At 33.1% G+C, this 17,484-nt stretch overlaps 1 protein-coding gene across 3 annotated transcripts in view; it reads left to right on the forward strand.

The window, feature by feature from the left end:
- ATP9B (ATPase phospholipid transporting 9B) overlaps positions 1-17,484 on the forward strand; it is a 152,942-nt gene that overhangs the window by 45,119 nt on the left and 90,339 nt on the right. For all 3 annotated transcript variants that reach the window (XM_087707339.1, XM_087707337.1, XM_087707338.1), the window contains exon 8: positions 10,593-10,687. In XM_087707339.1, the coding sequence (XP_087563465.1) occupies positions 10,593-10,687 (95 nt within the window). The remainder of the gene's footprint in view (positions 1-10,592; positions 10,688-17,484) is intronic.

Raw genomic sequence — 17,484 nt, forward strand, 5'->3', positions numbered from 1 at the left:
TAAGCTATTTCATCTTGTTCCATTGTAATACCAGGTTCACATTGCAAATTTTACCAGATTATTGTAAAATATTATAACTGAAATCCAGAGACACTCTTTTTTCTTTTTCTTTCAATGGCATTGCATGAAGTGTTGGACCACTGATATCTGAGTGTTCTATCACACAGTAACTATAAAGGAAAAACTCAACTCTGTACAGATGTTTGATGATTAGGTAGTAGAACTTCCAATCACAGCAAGGCAACATCGAGGACCTCCTTCCAATTTATATTCCAGAGGGAGGGTGGAAATGGTTTGGGAAGATATGTGTAGAAGGATAGGTCTGAGGGAGGCTCAAGAGTCCTAGTCCAGAAAAAAACCCAATCTATGAGAAGTATTGGATGATGAATATATTTGGTGCCAAGCAAAACAAATATTGACATTTAGATACATTACAATGTTAAGTGAATCAATTTATAACCCTTTAAAAGTTATTTATTAAAAGTTAATTTGTTTCTTTGTTTAAGTGTTACATCCTCTGCAGGCAATTTAGTCACGTTCTTAATGACGTAAGAAATAAAGGGGGAGGGGGAAGCAAAATAATTTCTAAACATAAAAGTACTTCAGTGTGGCAGCATGATCAAGAGAGATATCCCAAAGTCAATGGAATAATTTTGAAGAAAAAGACAATATGAAAACGGCACCCAAATAAACAGTGTATAATAGCCATTATGTGTATACACTGTGTAGAGCAAATAAATCTAAACATAGGCCATTGTCTTAAGGTATTTTACAAGTGCCAAAAAATACAATACTATATTTTTAAAAATTGATGAGTAATTGAATAATTGTTAAGTAGCCCACATATCATTGACTCGAATTGCCAACTCCCTGGTGGCTACCTGAAGGCTAGGGCATTTGGAAAGTTCCATACTTTAGGAGGCAAGATGCTCCTCAAGGTTATGAGGACAGATGCTGAGAAAATGCACATGGAATGGTGATCTGCCTAAATTCATTCTTCAAGAATTTGTGGGGCAGACCAAGTCTTTCAATATCCAGGAAATAAATCATGTATAGCTTTTAAATTTCTAACCAGCCCTTTGAATTGGGCCTGGAAGCATAATTGACAACCAGTATAATGACTTTGTCAATCGCTTTACATGAACTATATTTGTTTCTAGTGGTTAGCAGATAGAATGCTGCCCTTTGAGTCAAATGGAGCTTCCAAACTGTCTCCAGGGTCAGCTCTATACAGAGTGTGTTGCAGTAGTCTAAATATGAGATGAGAAAGCTGTGCAACATTGGTAGGATTTCCCAATCCAGATAGGCCTAGCAGGAACTCATCATTGGGACTGAACAGAGGCTAATATAGCTGTGGCTTCCACTTGTTGTTGCAGGACCAAGAAATCCAAAAGGAACTCCAAATTATAGATCTGTTCATTTAGGAGTGTCGTTTCTAGATCAGGAGTGTCAAACTGACATTCTGCAGGCCAGATGCGTCATACGCAGGCCACGCCCACCCCAGCTCTGTAAAGGGGAAAAAAATGTCACCAACATTATGTGACACCATGAGTTTGACACTCACGCTCTAGAGCTAAAACTGGAGCCAGAGTAGAACCTTATATTAGAGCTTCCATTGCACAAGATTTAACTTGAGTTTATTTTGACTAATCCATGTCCTAACACTTCTAGGAACCAAGACAGGTTTATCAAGTATATTTGAATATCACCAGCCTACTGATGATAACTTACCCCAAACTGTTATGATGGTTTAACGGTTATTAATAAAAATAATATATCATGTAATAATAATTGCTGAAAGGTGTATGCTTGGAAATAGTTGGGAATATGCCATGGTTTTTTTTTAATCCTCGCTTATAGTGTTTGTGACAAGAAGACTATCAGCCATTTTCATACTCCTTCCATTGAAAATGTTATGTTGCTTCACTCCATAATTTCATTAATGTAAGAATAGGAGCAAGGATAGTACTTTTCTATGCAGCAATGTTCCTAGCATTCTTTTGTTATTTCTCTCCTATTCCATTTCCTGACAGCATTTTTGCTAACTGCAAAAGGTGCAAAAGAAAGAAAAGAAACAGGTCATCTGCAATCTTGTTCATCATGAATTTGTTTAATCTATTCTACACTGAATGATAAAATACAAATATGTAGAATTTTGCCATATAGAATTATGTATCTTTCCAAAACAGGATAGGCCCATTTACTGAGGACAGGAATGTCAAGGAGATAGTAGACTCTGTCAATTGAAATATGAAATATTCTTTTGCCTTCATAATATTTTAAAGGTAAAAATGTTATTTCTAAAGAGAGCATAAATTCTGCAGTTGGAATTTAAGATGATGTGCAAGTGGTTTTAGTATCCAGACTTGGATTATTTTCAGTGAATGCAAAAGAGTTCCTTGAAGCATTTAATACAATAGAAATTCCTAAAACGTACAGACTCTGTATAAGAGCTCTCTACAATATATGCAGTGTGATCAAGCTTGGATTAAAAGCATCTGTGTTCTTGTCAATAAGGAATTGTGATGAGTTCAGGGGTATTGTATTGATTGTGTATTAATACATGGTATCCTATTGGACCATAAGCTGATTGTTTAGAATGTAAATGAATCTGTTGATGGATCCAGTGACTGATGGCTTAAATTCCAATTAATCAATTGCTTCATCAGTTTCTTAATTCATATCAAATATCTCTTGAGTGTAGATGTTCTTTCAGTGGTATTAGGAAAAAATATGCTTTAGAACTAATTTTCATCAATCTCTTATAAATGCCAATATGTTTTTTCACATTCCCAAGTGACAATATTATAGCATAAATATTTGACATATAGTTTTCTTCTGAATGAAATAAACAGAGACAGTCCCCAGAGTATTGTGCTGGCCCTTTTCTGCCTATCATTAGTTAGGGATTTGCCTGTGAAGAACCTACATTTCTTTACATAACCAAAAAAACAATAACTGAGCACTCTCAAGTTCTGAGTCATAGCAAGCAAGCTACTGAAACAGCAAAATATAATTTTTTATGGCAATTTCACATGTCTCAATAATTCCTTTAATTAGTACAACACTTGACACAGTCTCTTCATTGTGACACTTGTACTAGTTAATCTTAATTTGATTGCCATTAAAAGCACCCTTTCTTGACAACTCTTGTCAATTATACAAAATAAAATCAACTATTCATAAGAAGACTGTAACAGAATATAGGCAGGCAGATTTAATAATTCAGTTTTAGTGAAGCTTAACTGGATTAGTTGTTGTAGCTAGTGTTCTCATTTGTGAAAAATTTATCAGATACAACATTTGAGAGGCAACAGATGGAATAGATTTTATATATGAAGTATTAGCTGCTTGAAAGAAAATCTGTTAGGGTGCTTTATTTTGGGGAAAAAAATTAATGGTGAAAGCCTAATTCTGTGTTAATAATTCATTTTTAATTCATTATGTGGCCTTTATTCAAGGAAGAACCAAGTCTGAAACATAGTCCTACATATGTCAGAGAGGCCAAGATGAGCGTTCAATCTAAAGAAGATATACCTTCCAGTTTCATGTCTTTATTTACTTTTTTCCTGAGAAGCATACAAATTTAAAAACAACTTAACAAATAGTTACTAACAATATCTATTCAACATTTTGTTAAGAAGTATCTCCTACTGAGTGTTAATTGAAAGCAAATCTTAGATGCTCCGTATTACAAATACATTTCATCTTTATCGTTAATCCATGAATTGAATTATTTTCTGATTATTATGAAAATAGGGCTTAATGAAATCAATACATTAGTTTAAAAAAAACCAACCAACCAACCAGAGGAATCAAAAATTGTCTCTTTCAAATATTCTATTTTTTCTAAACAAAAAAATTACACCTACTTTACCTTGCAAATTATTATTTGCAAACAATAACATGAATTTTATTCCTAAGCAAACTTGAACTATTCCTCTTCATATTCCAGTGCAATCAACACATTCATAATTGATTAGATGACAATTAGCTCTCCCCTCATGTACTTTTTTAATGTTTTAGAAATGAATTCATTACTTGGATGAGACAAAATCGAGGTAAACAAATGCAGGAAGAAATATTTTAAAGATTTGTATGGGATTAATTGTGATATATCAAGAAGTAGAATTGAAACAAATTCTATGAAGGCCAGCGACCAAGAAAAAGTCATGAAAAAGAAAGTTGTGAGAAAGTTGAAAAATGTTAAGGCTGCAGATGTGGGTGGTGTAACTAGAAAAATGTAAGTAGTTTTAAATGTATGTATTACTGTGATCAAAACCCTGAAATATAAAAGAGATTTGAAAAAAGTCTAAAACTGATTCCAATAAAAATATTAATACAAAGAAGTCATCTCACTATGGATTCTATATAGCTTTGATGTTCCTTTTATAAGGAAAAAAAACTAACCTGAATGAATGCAAAATGCACAGCAGGATTAGTTTGTTAAATATGTGTTCCTTTCGTTTGACAGAATTCTGATTCAAAGTGTCTGGAGGTGAAAAAGGGAAGTGGGCAAATTTAGGGAAGTCAATGTCGTAATTGAACAGATCATTCACAAACGTATGAATGTAGAAGGGATTTTTTTTCTTTGTTGGCTGATTTATGATAAAACTAATAGACTTGAGTTGCAGCATGAGTTGATGGAGTAGATTGTCAGTAATATGTTGAGTGGTATATGACAAAGTGAAAATGTTTGGGAAAATAAATGAAATGTTTAGGACATGGTTTGATATTGAGAAACGAGTATAACAAAGGTGTATTATGTCCTCTGTCATTCAATCTACCATATTTTTCGGACTATAAGACGCACCAGAGTATAAGTCGCACTATGATTTTGAAGGGGTAATTTTTTTTAAAAAAAGGTTTTGCACTCTGCACATCTTCCAAACCCTCTGCATGCCTCATGGAGGGGGGGGGCATGCAGCACTTTGAGAGTCTTGTAGAGTGCTCCTGGGGCTGGGAAGGAACAAAAATGGCCCAGTTTTTGTTCATTTTTGCCCTCCCCAAGCCCTGGAGCACTTTGCAAGCCTCCCAAACTCTCTGTACATCCATTTTTGCAAAGGAGGCGGGGTTTCGGTAGGTCGAAAATGCTGTATTTAGTATATAAGACCCACCCAGATTTTCACCCTCTTTTTTGAGGGAAAAAGGTGTGTCTTATACTGCGAAAAGTACTGTATTTATTGATATATAATGAACGCTTGTGATGTTAGACATGTATGTTGGTTGGAGATATGAATATTTGTGTACATTGTATGGAGATCGCGACATGTGACTGGATAGCAATCCAAATTATTTGTAGCAAATGTTGAAAATAATATATAACAATGCAATAAGGAAGATGGATGTGAAATATGAATGAAAAACAAAAGTAGTTATACTTGACCAGGAAAATGGAGTGAACAAATCTAATAGAACATGATAAAACATCTGGAAGAAATAGATAAATAAATATATCTATGATATATGGGGAAACGGAAAAATATATATTTCAAGACATGCAAGTATGTTGATTTAGTTTGATTACACAGAAATAATGAACGAAGATCAAATCAAATGCCTGAAAGAAGGAAGAATGAATGGATTGATCGAATAGGGAAGACCAAGAAAGTCATTACTGGATGGAATAAACTAGATCCTAAAAGGGAGAGTGTGTCTGTGGAGATTCTCAGTCATTCAAGTCATAGTTGTTGGTTTTTTTTTCCTTAAAAAGGCAATAGGACTGTTTTTACTTTGAGGAAGAAGAAAACTTCCTCAGAGAAAAGGAGGAAGAAGAACCCTCTCCTAGAGGAAGAAGCCATACCAACCCGCCATCAGAACTGATGAAGCTTCTTGGATGAGAAGCAAAACGTTTTTTTCTTCATCAAAGAAAATGCAGTCCAGTTGCCTTTTGAAGGAAAAAAAAAACCTTTGAGAGAAAAGGGAGAGAAGTGAGAAGATTAAAGAACAAAAAGTAGTGTAGTATGGATATGGTAGAAATAGATGGTTTGCACGAATAAAAAAAGTTATGGAATGTTTAAATGAATGGTGTTAGTGCAAATTATATTTAGTTATATTTCCATTTCTTTTATTATGTACTTTTATTTTTGTTCTCTCTGCTTTCCCATGATAATTGCTTACCCAAATGCAAGCAGTAATCTATTTGGCTCTGTTTAAATGAGTATGAATCCATAAGAATCAACTGCCAAGAGTACTGAAGTTTATTGTAACTTTGGTACCTTGTCAAATTAGGATAGGCAAATGCAGATCTTACTTTCTTTTTTAATAGATATACCACTTCCAAGGTCATATATTATACATATATGACCTCTGAATCAATTGATTACAGCAAAATATTATAGTCAGACTAACTGATTTTATTATTGTTGCCTGCCCAGAGTCTGAGATAGGCAGCTATAGAAATTGAATAAATGAATAAATAAGTCACTTAATGATAGCCCTGCGTTTTCATGAGATTGCTTCTTGGTATATATTCTGCTGTCTCCTCTAGAGGTTTCATTTAAAAATGCCTGATTAGTATGTTTTTAAAAAGGTTAGTATTTTAAGAACTAAGAAACATTAATAGATTTGTTGAACCTGAAAAGTGGATCAATATTTTAAAAACAAATTGTTAAAGATGAAGGTTGCAATCATGTGGCCTTTAAGTCAGCAAAATAGCTTCAATGTTTGAGAGCTCAAAATGCTCAAAAGTTTCGAATTGCAGTGTTATTTAATTTAGTCCATTATTTTTAATTATAATGTGCAGAGAGAACAATTAACCTTATTTGCTTAGTTTTATGCCTAAAAATGTTTATATATTTGGAAACCATTGTCCTTTTGTCCATATGAAGACCGCATTTTGCATTAAAAGAGCCTAGACATGGTTTGATCTACTGATGGCTTTTATTGTTACTTGTAAATTCTGAATTTGAGCTGAACAGCAGTGCTGGAAAGGGAAAGATCAACATTTTCCTGAGACTTGTTCTTCAGTCATGCTTCTAGAAATAAGTACTTTATAAATTGAAGCTATGCTGGAAGTCAGAAAGATGGTTTGGGACTTGAATTCTTTGAAGCTGTGTCTGTCTTAAGATTCTGTAGCTTCTATAGCAATCTCAGGAAAAAATAGGCTTGGTTTAAGGCAGGACTGTCATGGCCCATGGCCACACCCACACCCAGTTCGGGGGGTCCTGCTATGTCATGTGATGCTGCCATGTCAATGTGAGTTTGACACCCTGGTTTAAGGAGTTACAGTCTGCTGCTTCATGTGTGCCTCTGCAGCCTCCAAAATTCATTTGTTGTTGGTTGTTTAAATCTGTAGTGCTGCGCTTTGATTACAAATGGCAGAAAATTCAAGAACCATCAATAAAACTTTAATTGAAGGCATATAGTTCCTTCTTATAGATAGCATTAAAAGTTTCAAATTTTCCTAATTTTTTTCTAAATCTATATTTGAACATTGTGCATGTGAATATTATTGTTTTGCTTTCAGCATATTCTGGTTAATTCATGTTCACGCTATTCTACATTTTTGCAGAAATAAAAGTGAACCCATACATTTAACTCTGATGGGTTTTAATTTTGTATGGCATTTTCCCAACATGTCCGTTTTCTTAAATGTGATTGGGAAAAATCTAAATTTTAAGGTATAAAACCAACATAAATTCAGTGACCATTTAAACAAAATGGAGTAAATTACTGCTAATTGGTACTATAAGGAATAAATATTGTTTAAAAAATAGCAGTTACATAACAATTATTGTATAACTTTTGCACACCTTATTTATTTGTTTATTCCTTCTTTCAGTTTTTAAGGCAAGTTACCTATTTGCCAACATATCTGAGCTTCAAAAAAAAAAAAGATGATAACCTATAATTGACAGCAAATAATATCTTTGTTAACCTCTACAGCCTCTGTATGATAGTAGTGCCAAACCAGTAGCAAATAGGAATACTGTAGACCCATTTCTGAAAATAGGTGAGGGGCTTGAAAGGGGACAATTTATTTTACTAAATTAAGATAAAAAATACTTAAGTCTTTTCGACATTCCCTGTTAGTTTACTCCCCATTTGCAGGCTTTCTTTTGTAAAAGGAAGAATAATCTGTAAAATGATGGCTTTTATTTGAGTTATAAAGTAGCTTATCTCTCCAGATTCTGTTTCTTGAAATTAAGCAAGACGATGTGCTCAGAATTGTCCTTTCAAGCTATTGCAGTTGCTGCTAAATAAGGGAGCAAGGAAGGTTTTTTAAAACTCTCAAATTAGATACAGAGTCAAATAATATCTCTTTGCTTATCAAATGATCTCTTTGCTTGGACTTCTCATTAACATCTTGTCTGGTTGCCATGGGTGACTAGAAAGTGTCCCCAGGTGGTTTTACAAAATTCCTGATTTGCAGCACATTCCCCAGGATGATTCTCTCCTTTTAAAAAATAAATAAAAATCAATCAGACATGCTCAGTTCTGTGCCGATTGAACTCTCATCAATTATCAAGCCAGTTCTTTAATGCCTGCAGCTTTCATTTTATTTTATGAAGAGCTTTGCTGCTTGTATCCTTTTTGTCAGCTATAGTCCAATAAGTTCAGCCGGTGACGGGCTGCACCCATTCACATCTTATAGAAGAAAGTGGGACTTACTTCTGAATAAATGTTCATTGGGTTGAGTTGTTAATCTTTGTTTTTGGAAAGGGTAAAATGCCAGGTGAAAAGTGTCAAAAAAACCTCCATTTGAAATTCAGCTCCAGTTATGTTAAGAGGAAATTGTGTCATTTGAGACTTTTTTGTAATTCAGATTTGTTAATCGGCACTCAGATGACTTTAAAATACTAATACTTAGAGATCATACTTACGTAGATTATTTTGCTGAGTTCCGGGTCAACAGCTATAAATCCAGTTCAAATGAAGGGAAAGTATCTGGAAAGAAATAAGCTTCATTAACAATTTATTGGGCACAATTTATTATAAACATATGCTATATTGAGCACAATTTCAGTTTTGGTAAGTTAAAATCTCCCTCCACCCCAAACAGCCATGAGTGGCTGCTAGGAAAATGTGCCTTTTTTTCCAAAGCGGTTTTAAAATCTCATAAATGGTTCAGCAGATAGTTGCTGATATTTTTGTAAGCGCAGAACTTTTGTGAGTTTATTGACAAAATTGTTTTAGCCCTGATTAACACCAGAAGATTAAAAAGCTAGTTGGCATTGATAAGGGTTAGGAGTAATCACTGATGTAGTATTATTGTAATTAAATGTATGTGGAATGTTACAGCAATATAAATTGTTCTTAGCTTTAAAAAGAGTGTAGTAAAATAATAATGCATATAGTGGTATGACTTAATTCTGTGCAGTAGTTTATTCTTTGAATACATACTAGTTATCCACCCATTCTGTTCACAGAAACAGTCAGACAATGCCTCATTCTGCTGTAAACCTTTAAGAATCCAAATTTCATTTTAAAATGTTTGAAAATATAGTTCCCCAAAGCCTCAGATAAAAACCAGTGAGATTTTTTAAAATCCACATTTTTTTCTGACATATCTAAATCTAAAAATTGATATACCATTGAACTTATTATACATAAAAATATTATTGTCATTAAGAAACTTGATTAGCAGGCAATGGATAGATTGATAAAATATGATGTGCGAATGGTGGACTGATTCCCAGTGTGATGCTTTTTAACATCAGTGGGTCTGTTCTATTACTAAATCAGAATAAACCTTATGTAAATTATAACTAAAAGAAAATCAAATGCTTTTGGCACAAGTTACTTCTCATCATCTTTAGTATTGCCGATATAATTTTATGCTCTTTAAACTTCATTATGCAAACTTAAGAATTAGTTTATCATGAACATTAAAAAGTCTTGCCAATAGTGCTAAAGAATGATTTTAAAATGTCTGGGTAGGGGGACATTTTATTGTTTAGGTTTTGCAGTAGTGATCGGTATTGAAAGCTGAGTTGGCACAAACTAGTCTCTTTTTCTGGATAAAAGGGAAACGGACTATGAGATAAGTTATTGATGAAATTAACTGCTGAAGTGGAGAGGAAATGCAGCTCGCCGATACATGTCATAGTGTGAGCTCTATTAAATGAATATATGTGCAGTCAACCATTCAGAGGAGCCACACTGGTCTTGAACTGCATTGATCTATAGCATAATTCTAAATGAAATTGATGGATGAGAGCAGTCATTGACAGGAAGGGTAAAGAGAACCATGAAATGTCTTGTATCTGCAAAGTATGATGGAGAATAGACTGTTGATTAGAATATACTACAGGAGTCTAATGTTCTCATGTTGTCTTATACTTATTTACAATGTGTTCAGTTTCAATAACTCTGAAAAATGCTTGCCTTGTATTTTCTAGAAGTTAATTATTTTGTAGAGACTGTACTCCCACCTTTAAAAAAAATAGAAATGTTTTTAAATTTGAAATACAGTACTAGTAAAACTGTCTATAGGATTTTTTTTCTTTATGTCTTATGCTCTACCAGAATTAACAGTGATAGAATTGTAGGATTCAATTTAAAAAAAAAATCATAGCTTAGTTTCTATTTTAGTGGAATCTAAAATATGTAATGTTCTTGGGGTTTTGTTTTGGTTTTGCAATTTTAAGGTTCCTGTTTTATTCGAACTGATCAGCTGGATGGAGAGACAGACTGGAAACTAAAAGTTGCTGTTAGTTGCACACAGAGATTACCAGCTTTAGGGGTAAGCATTATGGTTCAACCTTTTAGTCCTTTCATTGCAGTTAAATAATTACTTGTTTTGGATTCTTTTTTTAATCAACATATATAATATCAAACTCCTGAAATCAATAAATATTTCAAAATTTTAAAAGCATAAGATAGTGAGAAGAAGGGCTTCTAAATCATAGCTTCAGAATTTCTTAAGAATATCTGTGGACTGTTCATTATTACTTTTTATGACTGTATTGGTGAGACAAATTTTAAGGCCCATTTCAAATATTTTTAAATGACTCCAGTCAATTTCTCAAAAGCTTGTTCTTTTGGGAGGCATGGACCTCAAGTGGAAGGTACTTCAAATCCAGCACTGACATATGTTGGACCCTTTAAAAACTTATGCATCTTTCTAGACTTGCATCTTTTCCATGTGCTTCTGGGAAAATACTTGTTTGTTGTAGAGAGGTATGTGATTACACCCTGTCACTGCTGACAGGAATGGTAAGTGCACTCACACCTAATTCAAAGTTTCAGCTTCATATCTGAATATTACACACCAAGACTTCTTCCCACATATGACCAATTAAACCTTTAGATCTTTTGCTGTGTGAGGAAAGGGTTGCTGCCAAATGAGCAGAGATGGTGATTACTATGAATCTCTTTTCTTAATGATTTGCTCATCATGGAATGGGATCTTCAGAGGGTTTAGGCACCAAGTAAAGAAAGTGCTTTTAATTTTTTTTCAGATCTTTGAACTATTACTATTTATCCCAATTTTTATAAATGGGAATGTACTATTTTTATTTATTTTTAATAATATTACCTTCAAACCCACAATCCATGATGATTAATACATACACTAAATCAAATATTTAAAAACTATATCAAAATATAACTGTTATACCATAAAGATAAATAAATGGTGGCATTAATATTACAATTTTAAAATTAAGCCCAAGAAAATACTGGAAACCAGTGCAAACCTTTCAAAGCTCACTGGATGATTTGGGGCCAGTCATCTCTCAGCCAGTACTTGTTTTAAGGAAAAATGAAGGAGGGAGTCTTTGAGTTTTGGAGAACATAACAAGATCAAGTATTGTTACAACATTGCATTTATTTGTTAATACGCAGCTATTACATCTATAATGCAATAATTGCATTATTGTATTTTCATTGCTGTATGCCATTTTAGTTATATTCAGAAAGTTCAATTTACAGAGATAAGACAGAGTCATAAAACTGGTCTTTTACAGTACAATGAGCTTTATTAAATTTAAATTTTTGTTAATAGATATATTGTTTAATGTAAGTCTGTAGGTAAAGGGCTGGTTTTTCCTTTAATGCATTGAATCTGCTTTAATGTAAAACCAATCTGAGATTTTTTTTATTAATTTGTTTTATATAAATATGATAAAATAAAAATTAGTTTGGCGCTGACATAGTTACCAAAAAAAGGATTTTTCACAGGAACATAGAATATAATTCTACATACAAAATATAATAATTTTCTTTGCACAAAGCAAACTCTTGTTTTATAAATAAAGGCTGTTCTTGTAGTTATAAGCCATCTGAACCATACGGCGAACTGGGATACACATATTTTTAATGGCTCAGGAACCACAAATTGTGCAAGATGCTACATCTGTCCATGGTGCTTTCAACTGTTAATTCAAAACAATATCCCTGACATGCTACATGATTAATTTTGAAAGTAAAAGAAACACAGATGTTCAAAAAAAAGCACCCCAAAGTCCAATAGATATTTTCATCAGTTAGGCTAAAATTAAAGGATAGTTCTTCAAGTTGCTCCTGATATGGAGAGCATGGAACAGAAAATTAAGAAATCTGCCTAAAGAGGAAATGAGTACAGGAATTTCAGTGACTAATTTCCTAAAGAGAGGTTTCTCTTAAAGAGAAACTACTTGAAAATACAGTGTTCTGATTTAACTTTTGAACAGTTGCAGGAACTGGTATGTCTAGATTAATGAAAAGAAGGACTAGGGGAGACATGATAGCAGTGTTCCAATATCTCAGGGGTTGCCACAAAGAAGAGGGAATCAAACTATTCCCCAAAGCACTTGAGGGTAGAACAAGAAGCAATGGGTGGAAACTAATCAAGGAGAGAAGCAACTTAGAACTGAGGAGAAATTTCCTGACAGTTGGAACAATTAATCAGTGGAACAGTTTGCCTCCAGAAGTTGTATGCAAGAAGATGTTGGATAACCATTTGTCTGAAATGCTATAGGGTTTCCTGTCTAGGCAGGGGGTTGGACTAGAAGACCTCCAAGGTCCCTTCCAACTCTGTTATTCTATTCTATTCAACTTCTGTGACAATAGTTTTCTAAGTGTGAGTGGTCCTTGTTACGTGTGGTCTCATTGTCTTCCATTTCATGTGCCCATGGTTAGAAAATGCAAACCAGATCTTGGTAGTTATTTGAATTTCACACTTCTTTGGGTTTGATGCATTTAACACATGTGCAAATGGTAGGTGGATATTTATGGCTTTGTTGGGTATTTTATGATTCCAATACTCCTTGTTTCATTATCTACAGTTTAGCTGGAAAGGAATCCCTACCCTTAATTAAATAAGGAAATTTCTACCACGTATTTGCCTCAGATGTTGGAATGTAAGAATGTAAGCTTAGAATTTGTATCACATCAACCACATGCATGACATTTTTGTATCAACATGGCTTGCTGAGGACACTGCTGTTTTGTAAAGATTCTTAAAAGGCGGGCATTGTAGGAAAGTGAAAATAGTGCTAGAGAGAACTGCATTTCTTAGGAAGTTTTAGGATCCAAGTATTGTTAGGCTTCTCACTATATATTATGACTGCTTCTTACCATCTTCACAATAATAAAAAATGCACCAAATAAATGAGTGAAGAGAATGGCAACAGCAATTTACATTCCTGAAAATCAAACTATGGATTTTCATTAAATCTTATTGCATTGAGCGCTACAGATCCTGGCAATCTGTAGATATCCTGGAAATAGTCACTGATATTTCATAGCTTGTCAAATATTTTTCACAAATTGTCAACATTTGTAAGGATTTTGTGGTTAGAATGTAAAAAAGAATGGATGATTTCTGTTTTACAGTAATTCTTGAATGCCACCTGCTGGGCTGCTACTAAAATGGCTGAGGAGAACCTTTAAGCTTATCCTTCTTTCTTAATTTTTGCTTATTGTATTCTTACACAGCTTTTTCCATAATACCACTACGCTCAAAATCTGTCATCACTTTGACTCATGCAGGTTGTAGAGAATGAAAAGGTTATGATTTAAACAAATGAATACTACCCTATAACCCAATAAACCATTTCAGTTTTCAGTGGTAAAAAGCTGTTTAATGAATGTTTTAATACATGCTTGGCACAAACATTTGCTAACAAAAATCAAGATTAATAATTTAAATAAAATATACATTCAATGGTTATTTTGGCAATTCTATTCTGACTGGTGATACAGTTTTCAGGTTAGAAGATTTGACTTTTTGGTAACATTTAACCTTCAGTGTTGCCAATTCAGCTTAATTTTTAATGTTATAAAGCTCTGGTTCATTAGGATAACATTTCTTCTTATTGATAAATTGTGGGTTTAAATTAGTAAAAAATATTGATTTCTTTTATGTAAATTATTTGAACAAAACAAAAACAGAGTCTGCTAAACAGATTAAAGCAGAAAAGGGTGGAACCAAAGACTATTCAACTTATAAAGACCGCAAAACATGTAAAACAAACAACAATAAGAACAATCTTAATATATAAAATAAGGTTTAAAAGAGAAAAGAAACAAGAATTGTATTGAATTAAGCAGTTGGACTTTTATTGTAGTTAATACACTGTTGGTAATTGTCATTCATTTCCAAACATCTCTTGCATTATTATCATGGTCTGTCAATTCCATCATCGGAGTGCATAAAGACTGCAACTTTATCTTCAGTGGCTCCTGGAATAAATAAACAGGCAAAACTTTAGAGCTCTCTTAAAGAACAGATGACACCCTCAAAGATGATCGCTACAGATTTTCTTGTCTTCCCGAACCACTTAATGCGATCAGAGAATTAAAATTTCAACAAGTCATTTAATGATGCCTGAGCTGTAAGAACTGTAACACCCAGGTTAGGTTTCTTGGTTTCATAGTTATATGCACGGTAGTGTTTTTCTACACTGTATATTCTTGAATAGGCTTCTTTGGCCTAAGTGATCAAGTAAATTTATTAGCAGCAATGAGGTCACTGTAATTTTCAATAAATAGTGACTTGCTGATTTATATCAAAAGATCCATAAAGCAGTAAACAATACCATTTACATTTAATTAGTTTTATTGAACCAGAAACAATTTTATTTGTAATGAACTACATGTTATGATTAAGGATGTATTTTAATGATCTTTAAGTAAGGTGAACAAATGTTGCCCTTGACCTAATAGAGGAAGTTTTTCTATATTATTGATAACTCCAGAGTGATTTCTAAATTATTATTTTAGAAGGAAGGAAAACAGTGTTATTATTGTACCATCTCTTAATTGTTTCAGGACCTATAGAAATACTTGGATGTATCCTTGCAAAATAGTTTGCTGAGATTCTTCATCTTTGTTCTAAGCAGTTACAAAATCATGGTTAAAATTGTATATACTTGTAATATAAAGTGTTGTCAATTTCTCATGCATAGAAAATCTTAGTATTTGCATACAGTACAAATACATATGCATTTCTGGCTCATGGCAATGCAAAATAGTTAACACTATTTTAAAGATTCCAGTATATATTCCATTTCCTTAAAATGGAAATTTATAATCAGTAGGGGGCAATAATTAATTTGTTTATTTCAAATTTAGTTATAATGTTTAAATATGTCATAAGTGCTTTTATAGATCAAACTAGCATTCTTTTTGTTCTTGAGACAATTTTGGACACCAAATATTTTTTCCCCAGATAAAATAAATGTTTAAATCATCTCATTTGCTTCTAGATGAAATTTTTTTGCAAAGCGTGGAGTCTGTAAAGAAAGAAAACTTTCGTGCTTGGCTCACTTCATTAATAGTTTTTATTGTATTATGAGTATGTGTGTGGTATTAGTTTTCTGCCGTACCGAGACTCCTATTTTTCTGTGAACAATAAAGCACATAATAGCCTGGATTATCTAAATTGTAGGTGATAACAGATTGAGAAGAAATGAATGATGCAGATATAGGACACCACATGTGTATTAGGTTCATATGAATTATTTCTCAAGAGGCTGATGAAAACTAACTTTGAAGAACAAGAATGCATTGAATGGAAGCTTGTGTGAAAGCTTACAATAAATGGTTGATAATTTAGCATTAGAACAGATGATTTGTAGTGGAAGATGTTGAAATATGATTTGTGCCCTTAAAATATGAATAAAATAGTTGGATGAGCTAGTATACATAATTAATCAGAACCTGAAATGAAAAGTGTAGTTAGAATTACATTCTTTTAAAATTAAATGGAACACAAACAAACACATTTGCTTACTTAGTTGTCCTACTGCTTTTATTCAGGTACTTAATGCATTTCTGTTAAAAAATATTTCAGATAGGCATATATTTGCCTAATCCAGGTACCTTTGAGAATACTATACTTGTAACACTATCTATACTAAATGAATGATCCATGATATAGGCAGGAAAGCTCTATATTTCTATATCTATATCTCCTATTTTAAAAAGGAGAGGGATTTCAGAAACAAGTAGAAGGATGAACCATTATAGATCCTTGGGTGAGTACTGCTACTCGTAGTCACGGATGACTCTTCCAAGTGGAGTGAGGGGATTTCTTGTTGAAATCTGTTCCCAGATAAATAGATAAAAGAGACTTACTTGCTGGATATACTTGCTGGTATAAAGAATAAATGCAGCTAGCCATTTACTGTGTGGGCACAAGGAAAACCACTCATCTACATCTGTGTTTACTAAATGTAAATATAAAACATAATAACAACCTAATAAAATGCAGTGTTATGCAAAACAGCTTTCATAAATAATCTCATGATTAAAGGCTTACTTGGCCTTTAGAAATATTGAAGCTATAAACATAACAATATATTCTAAAGTGTTGAAAATTAAACATCTGACTTAGCTAGAAATAATTTTATGGATATTTTCAGGGAAGCTAGACCATAGAAAATTGTTAGGAATTATTGAATATCATGTTTTTCATCAAGGTTTCTGTGGATGACACATTTAGTTTCTCCAGTTGGAAACTTTTGGACCTTAGACTATTGGTATGAACTCCTATATACATTGTGCAATCTCCTATGCATATGTATTTCAGATATTCTTCAACTACCAATTCATATTATTTCAACTTTAGTTTTTAAGTTGCCCGGAGTCATCGTGGAGTGGGGCAGCAAAAAATGTAATAAATAAAAAGTTTTTTAGATCCATACATGAGATTGGTCTTGTTCATTCTACATTTCTACAAGCAACCATGGTGCTTTAACTTTGAACACCTCCTTATGTAAATGTCATTCTTGCAGGATCGGGCATCATAGTCTCTAATGGTTACACCTTAGAGAGAAGCACATTGAAAATTGTTGTAAAGATGCCAGGCATTTATAGAACTGACTTATTAAAATTATTTTGCTAACTAGTACATGTTAAAAAGGCTGCCAATTCTGAGTCTAAAGAAGCAATAACTTTGAAAACTCCCATTTGTCAATCTTATGTATAATGTTGTAGAGATATTAGTTACAGTACCCGTTACATTAGTCACTTCTTGAAATCATTAAAGGACAGCCGCACACACAGTTTGGCTAAATAGTATGTTAATGGTCCCGTTGTATTACCATTTATAGT

The sequence above is a fragment of the Thamnophis sirtalis genome, unplaced genomic scaffold (assembly GCF_051295495.1).
Source record: "Thamnophis sirtalis isolate CommonGarterSnake01/CBP01778 unplaced genomic scaffold, rThaSir2_p1.2 scaffold_2, whole genome shotgun sequence".
NCBI classification, from domain to species: domain Eukaryota; kingdom Metazoa; phylum Chordata; class Lepidosauria; order Squamata; family Natricidae; genus Thamnophis; species Thamnophis sirtalis.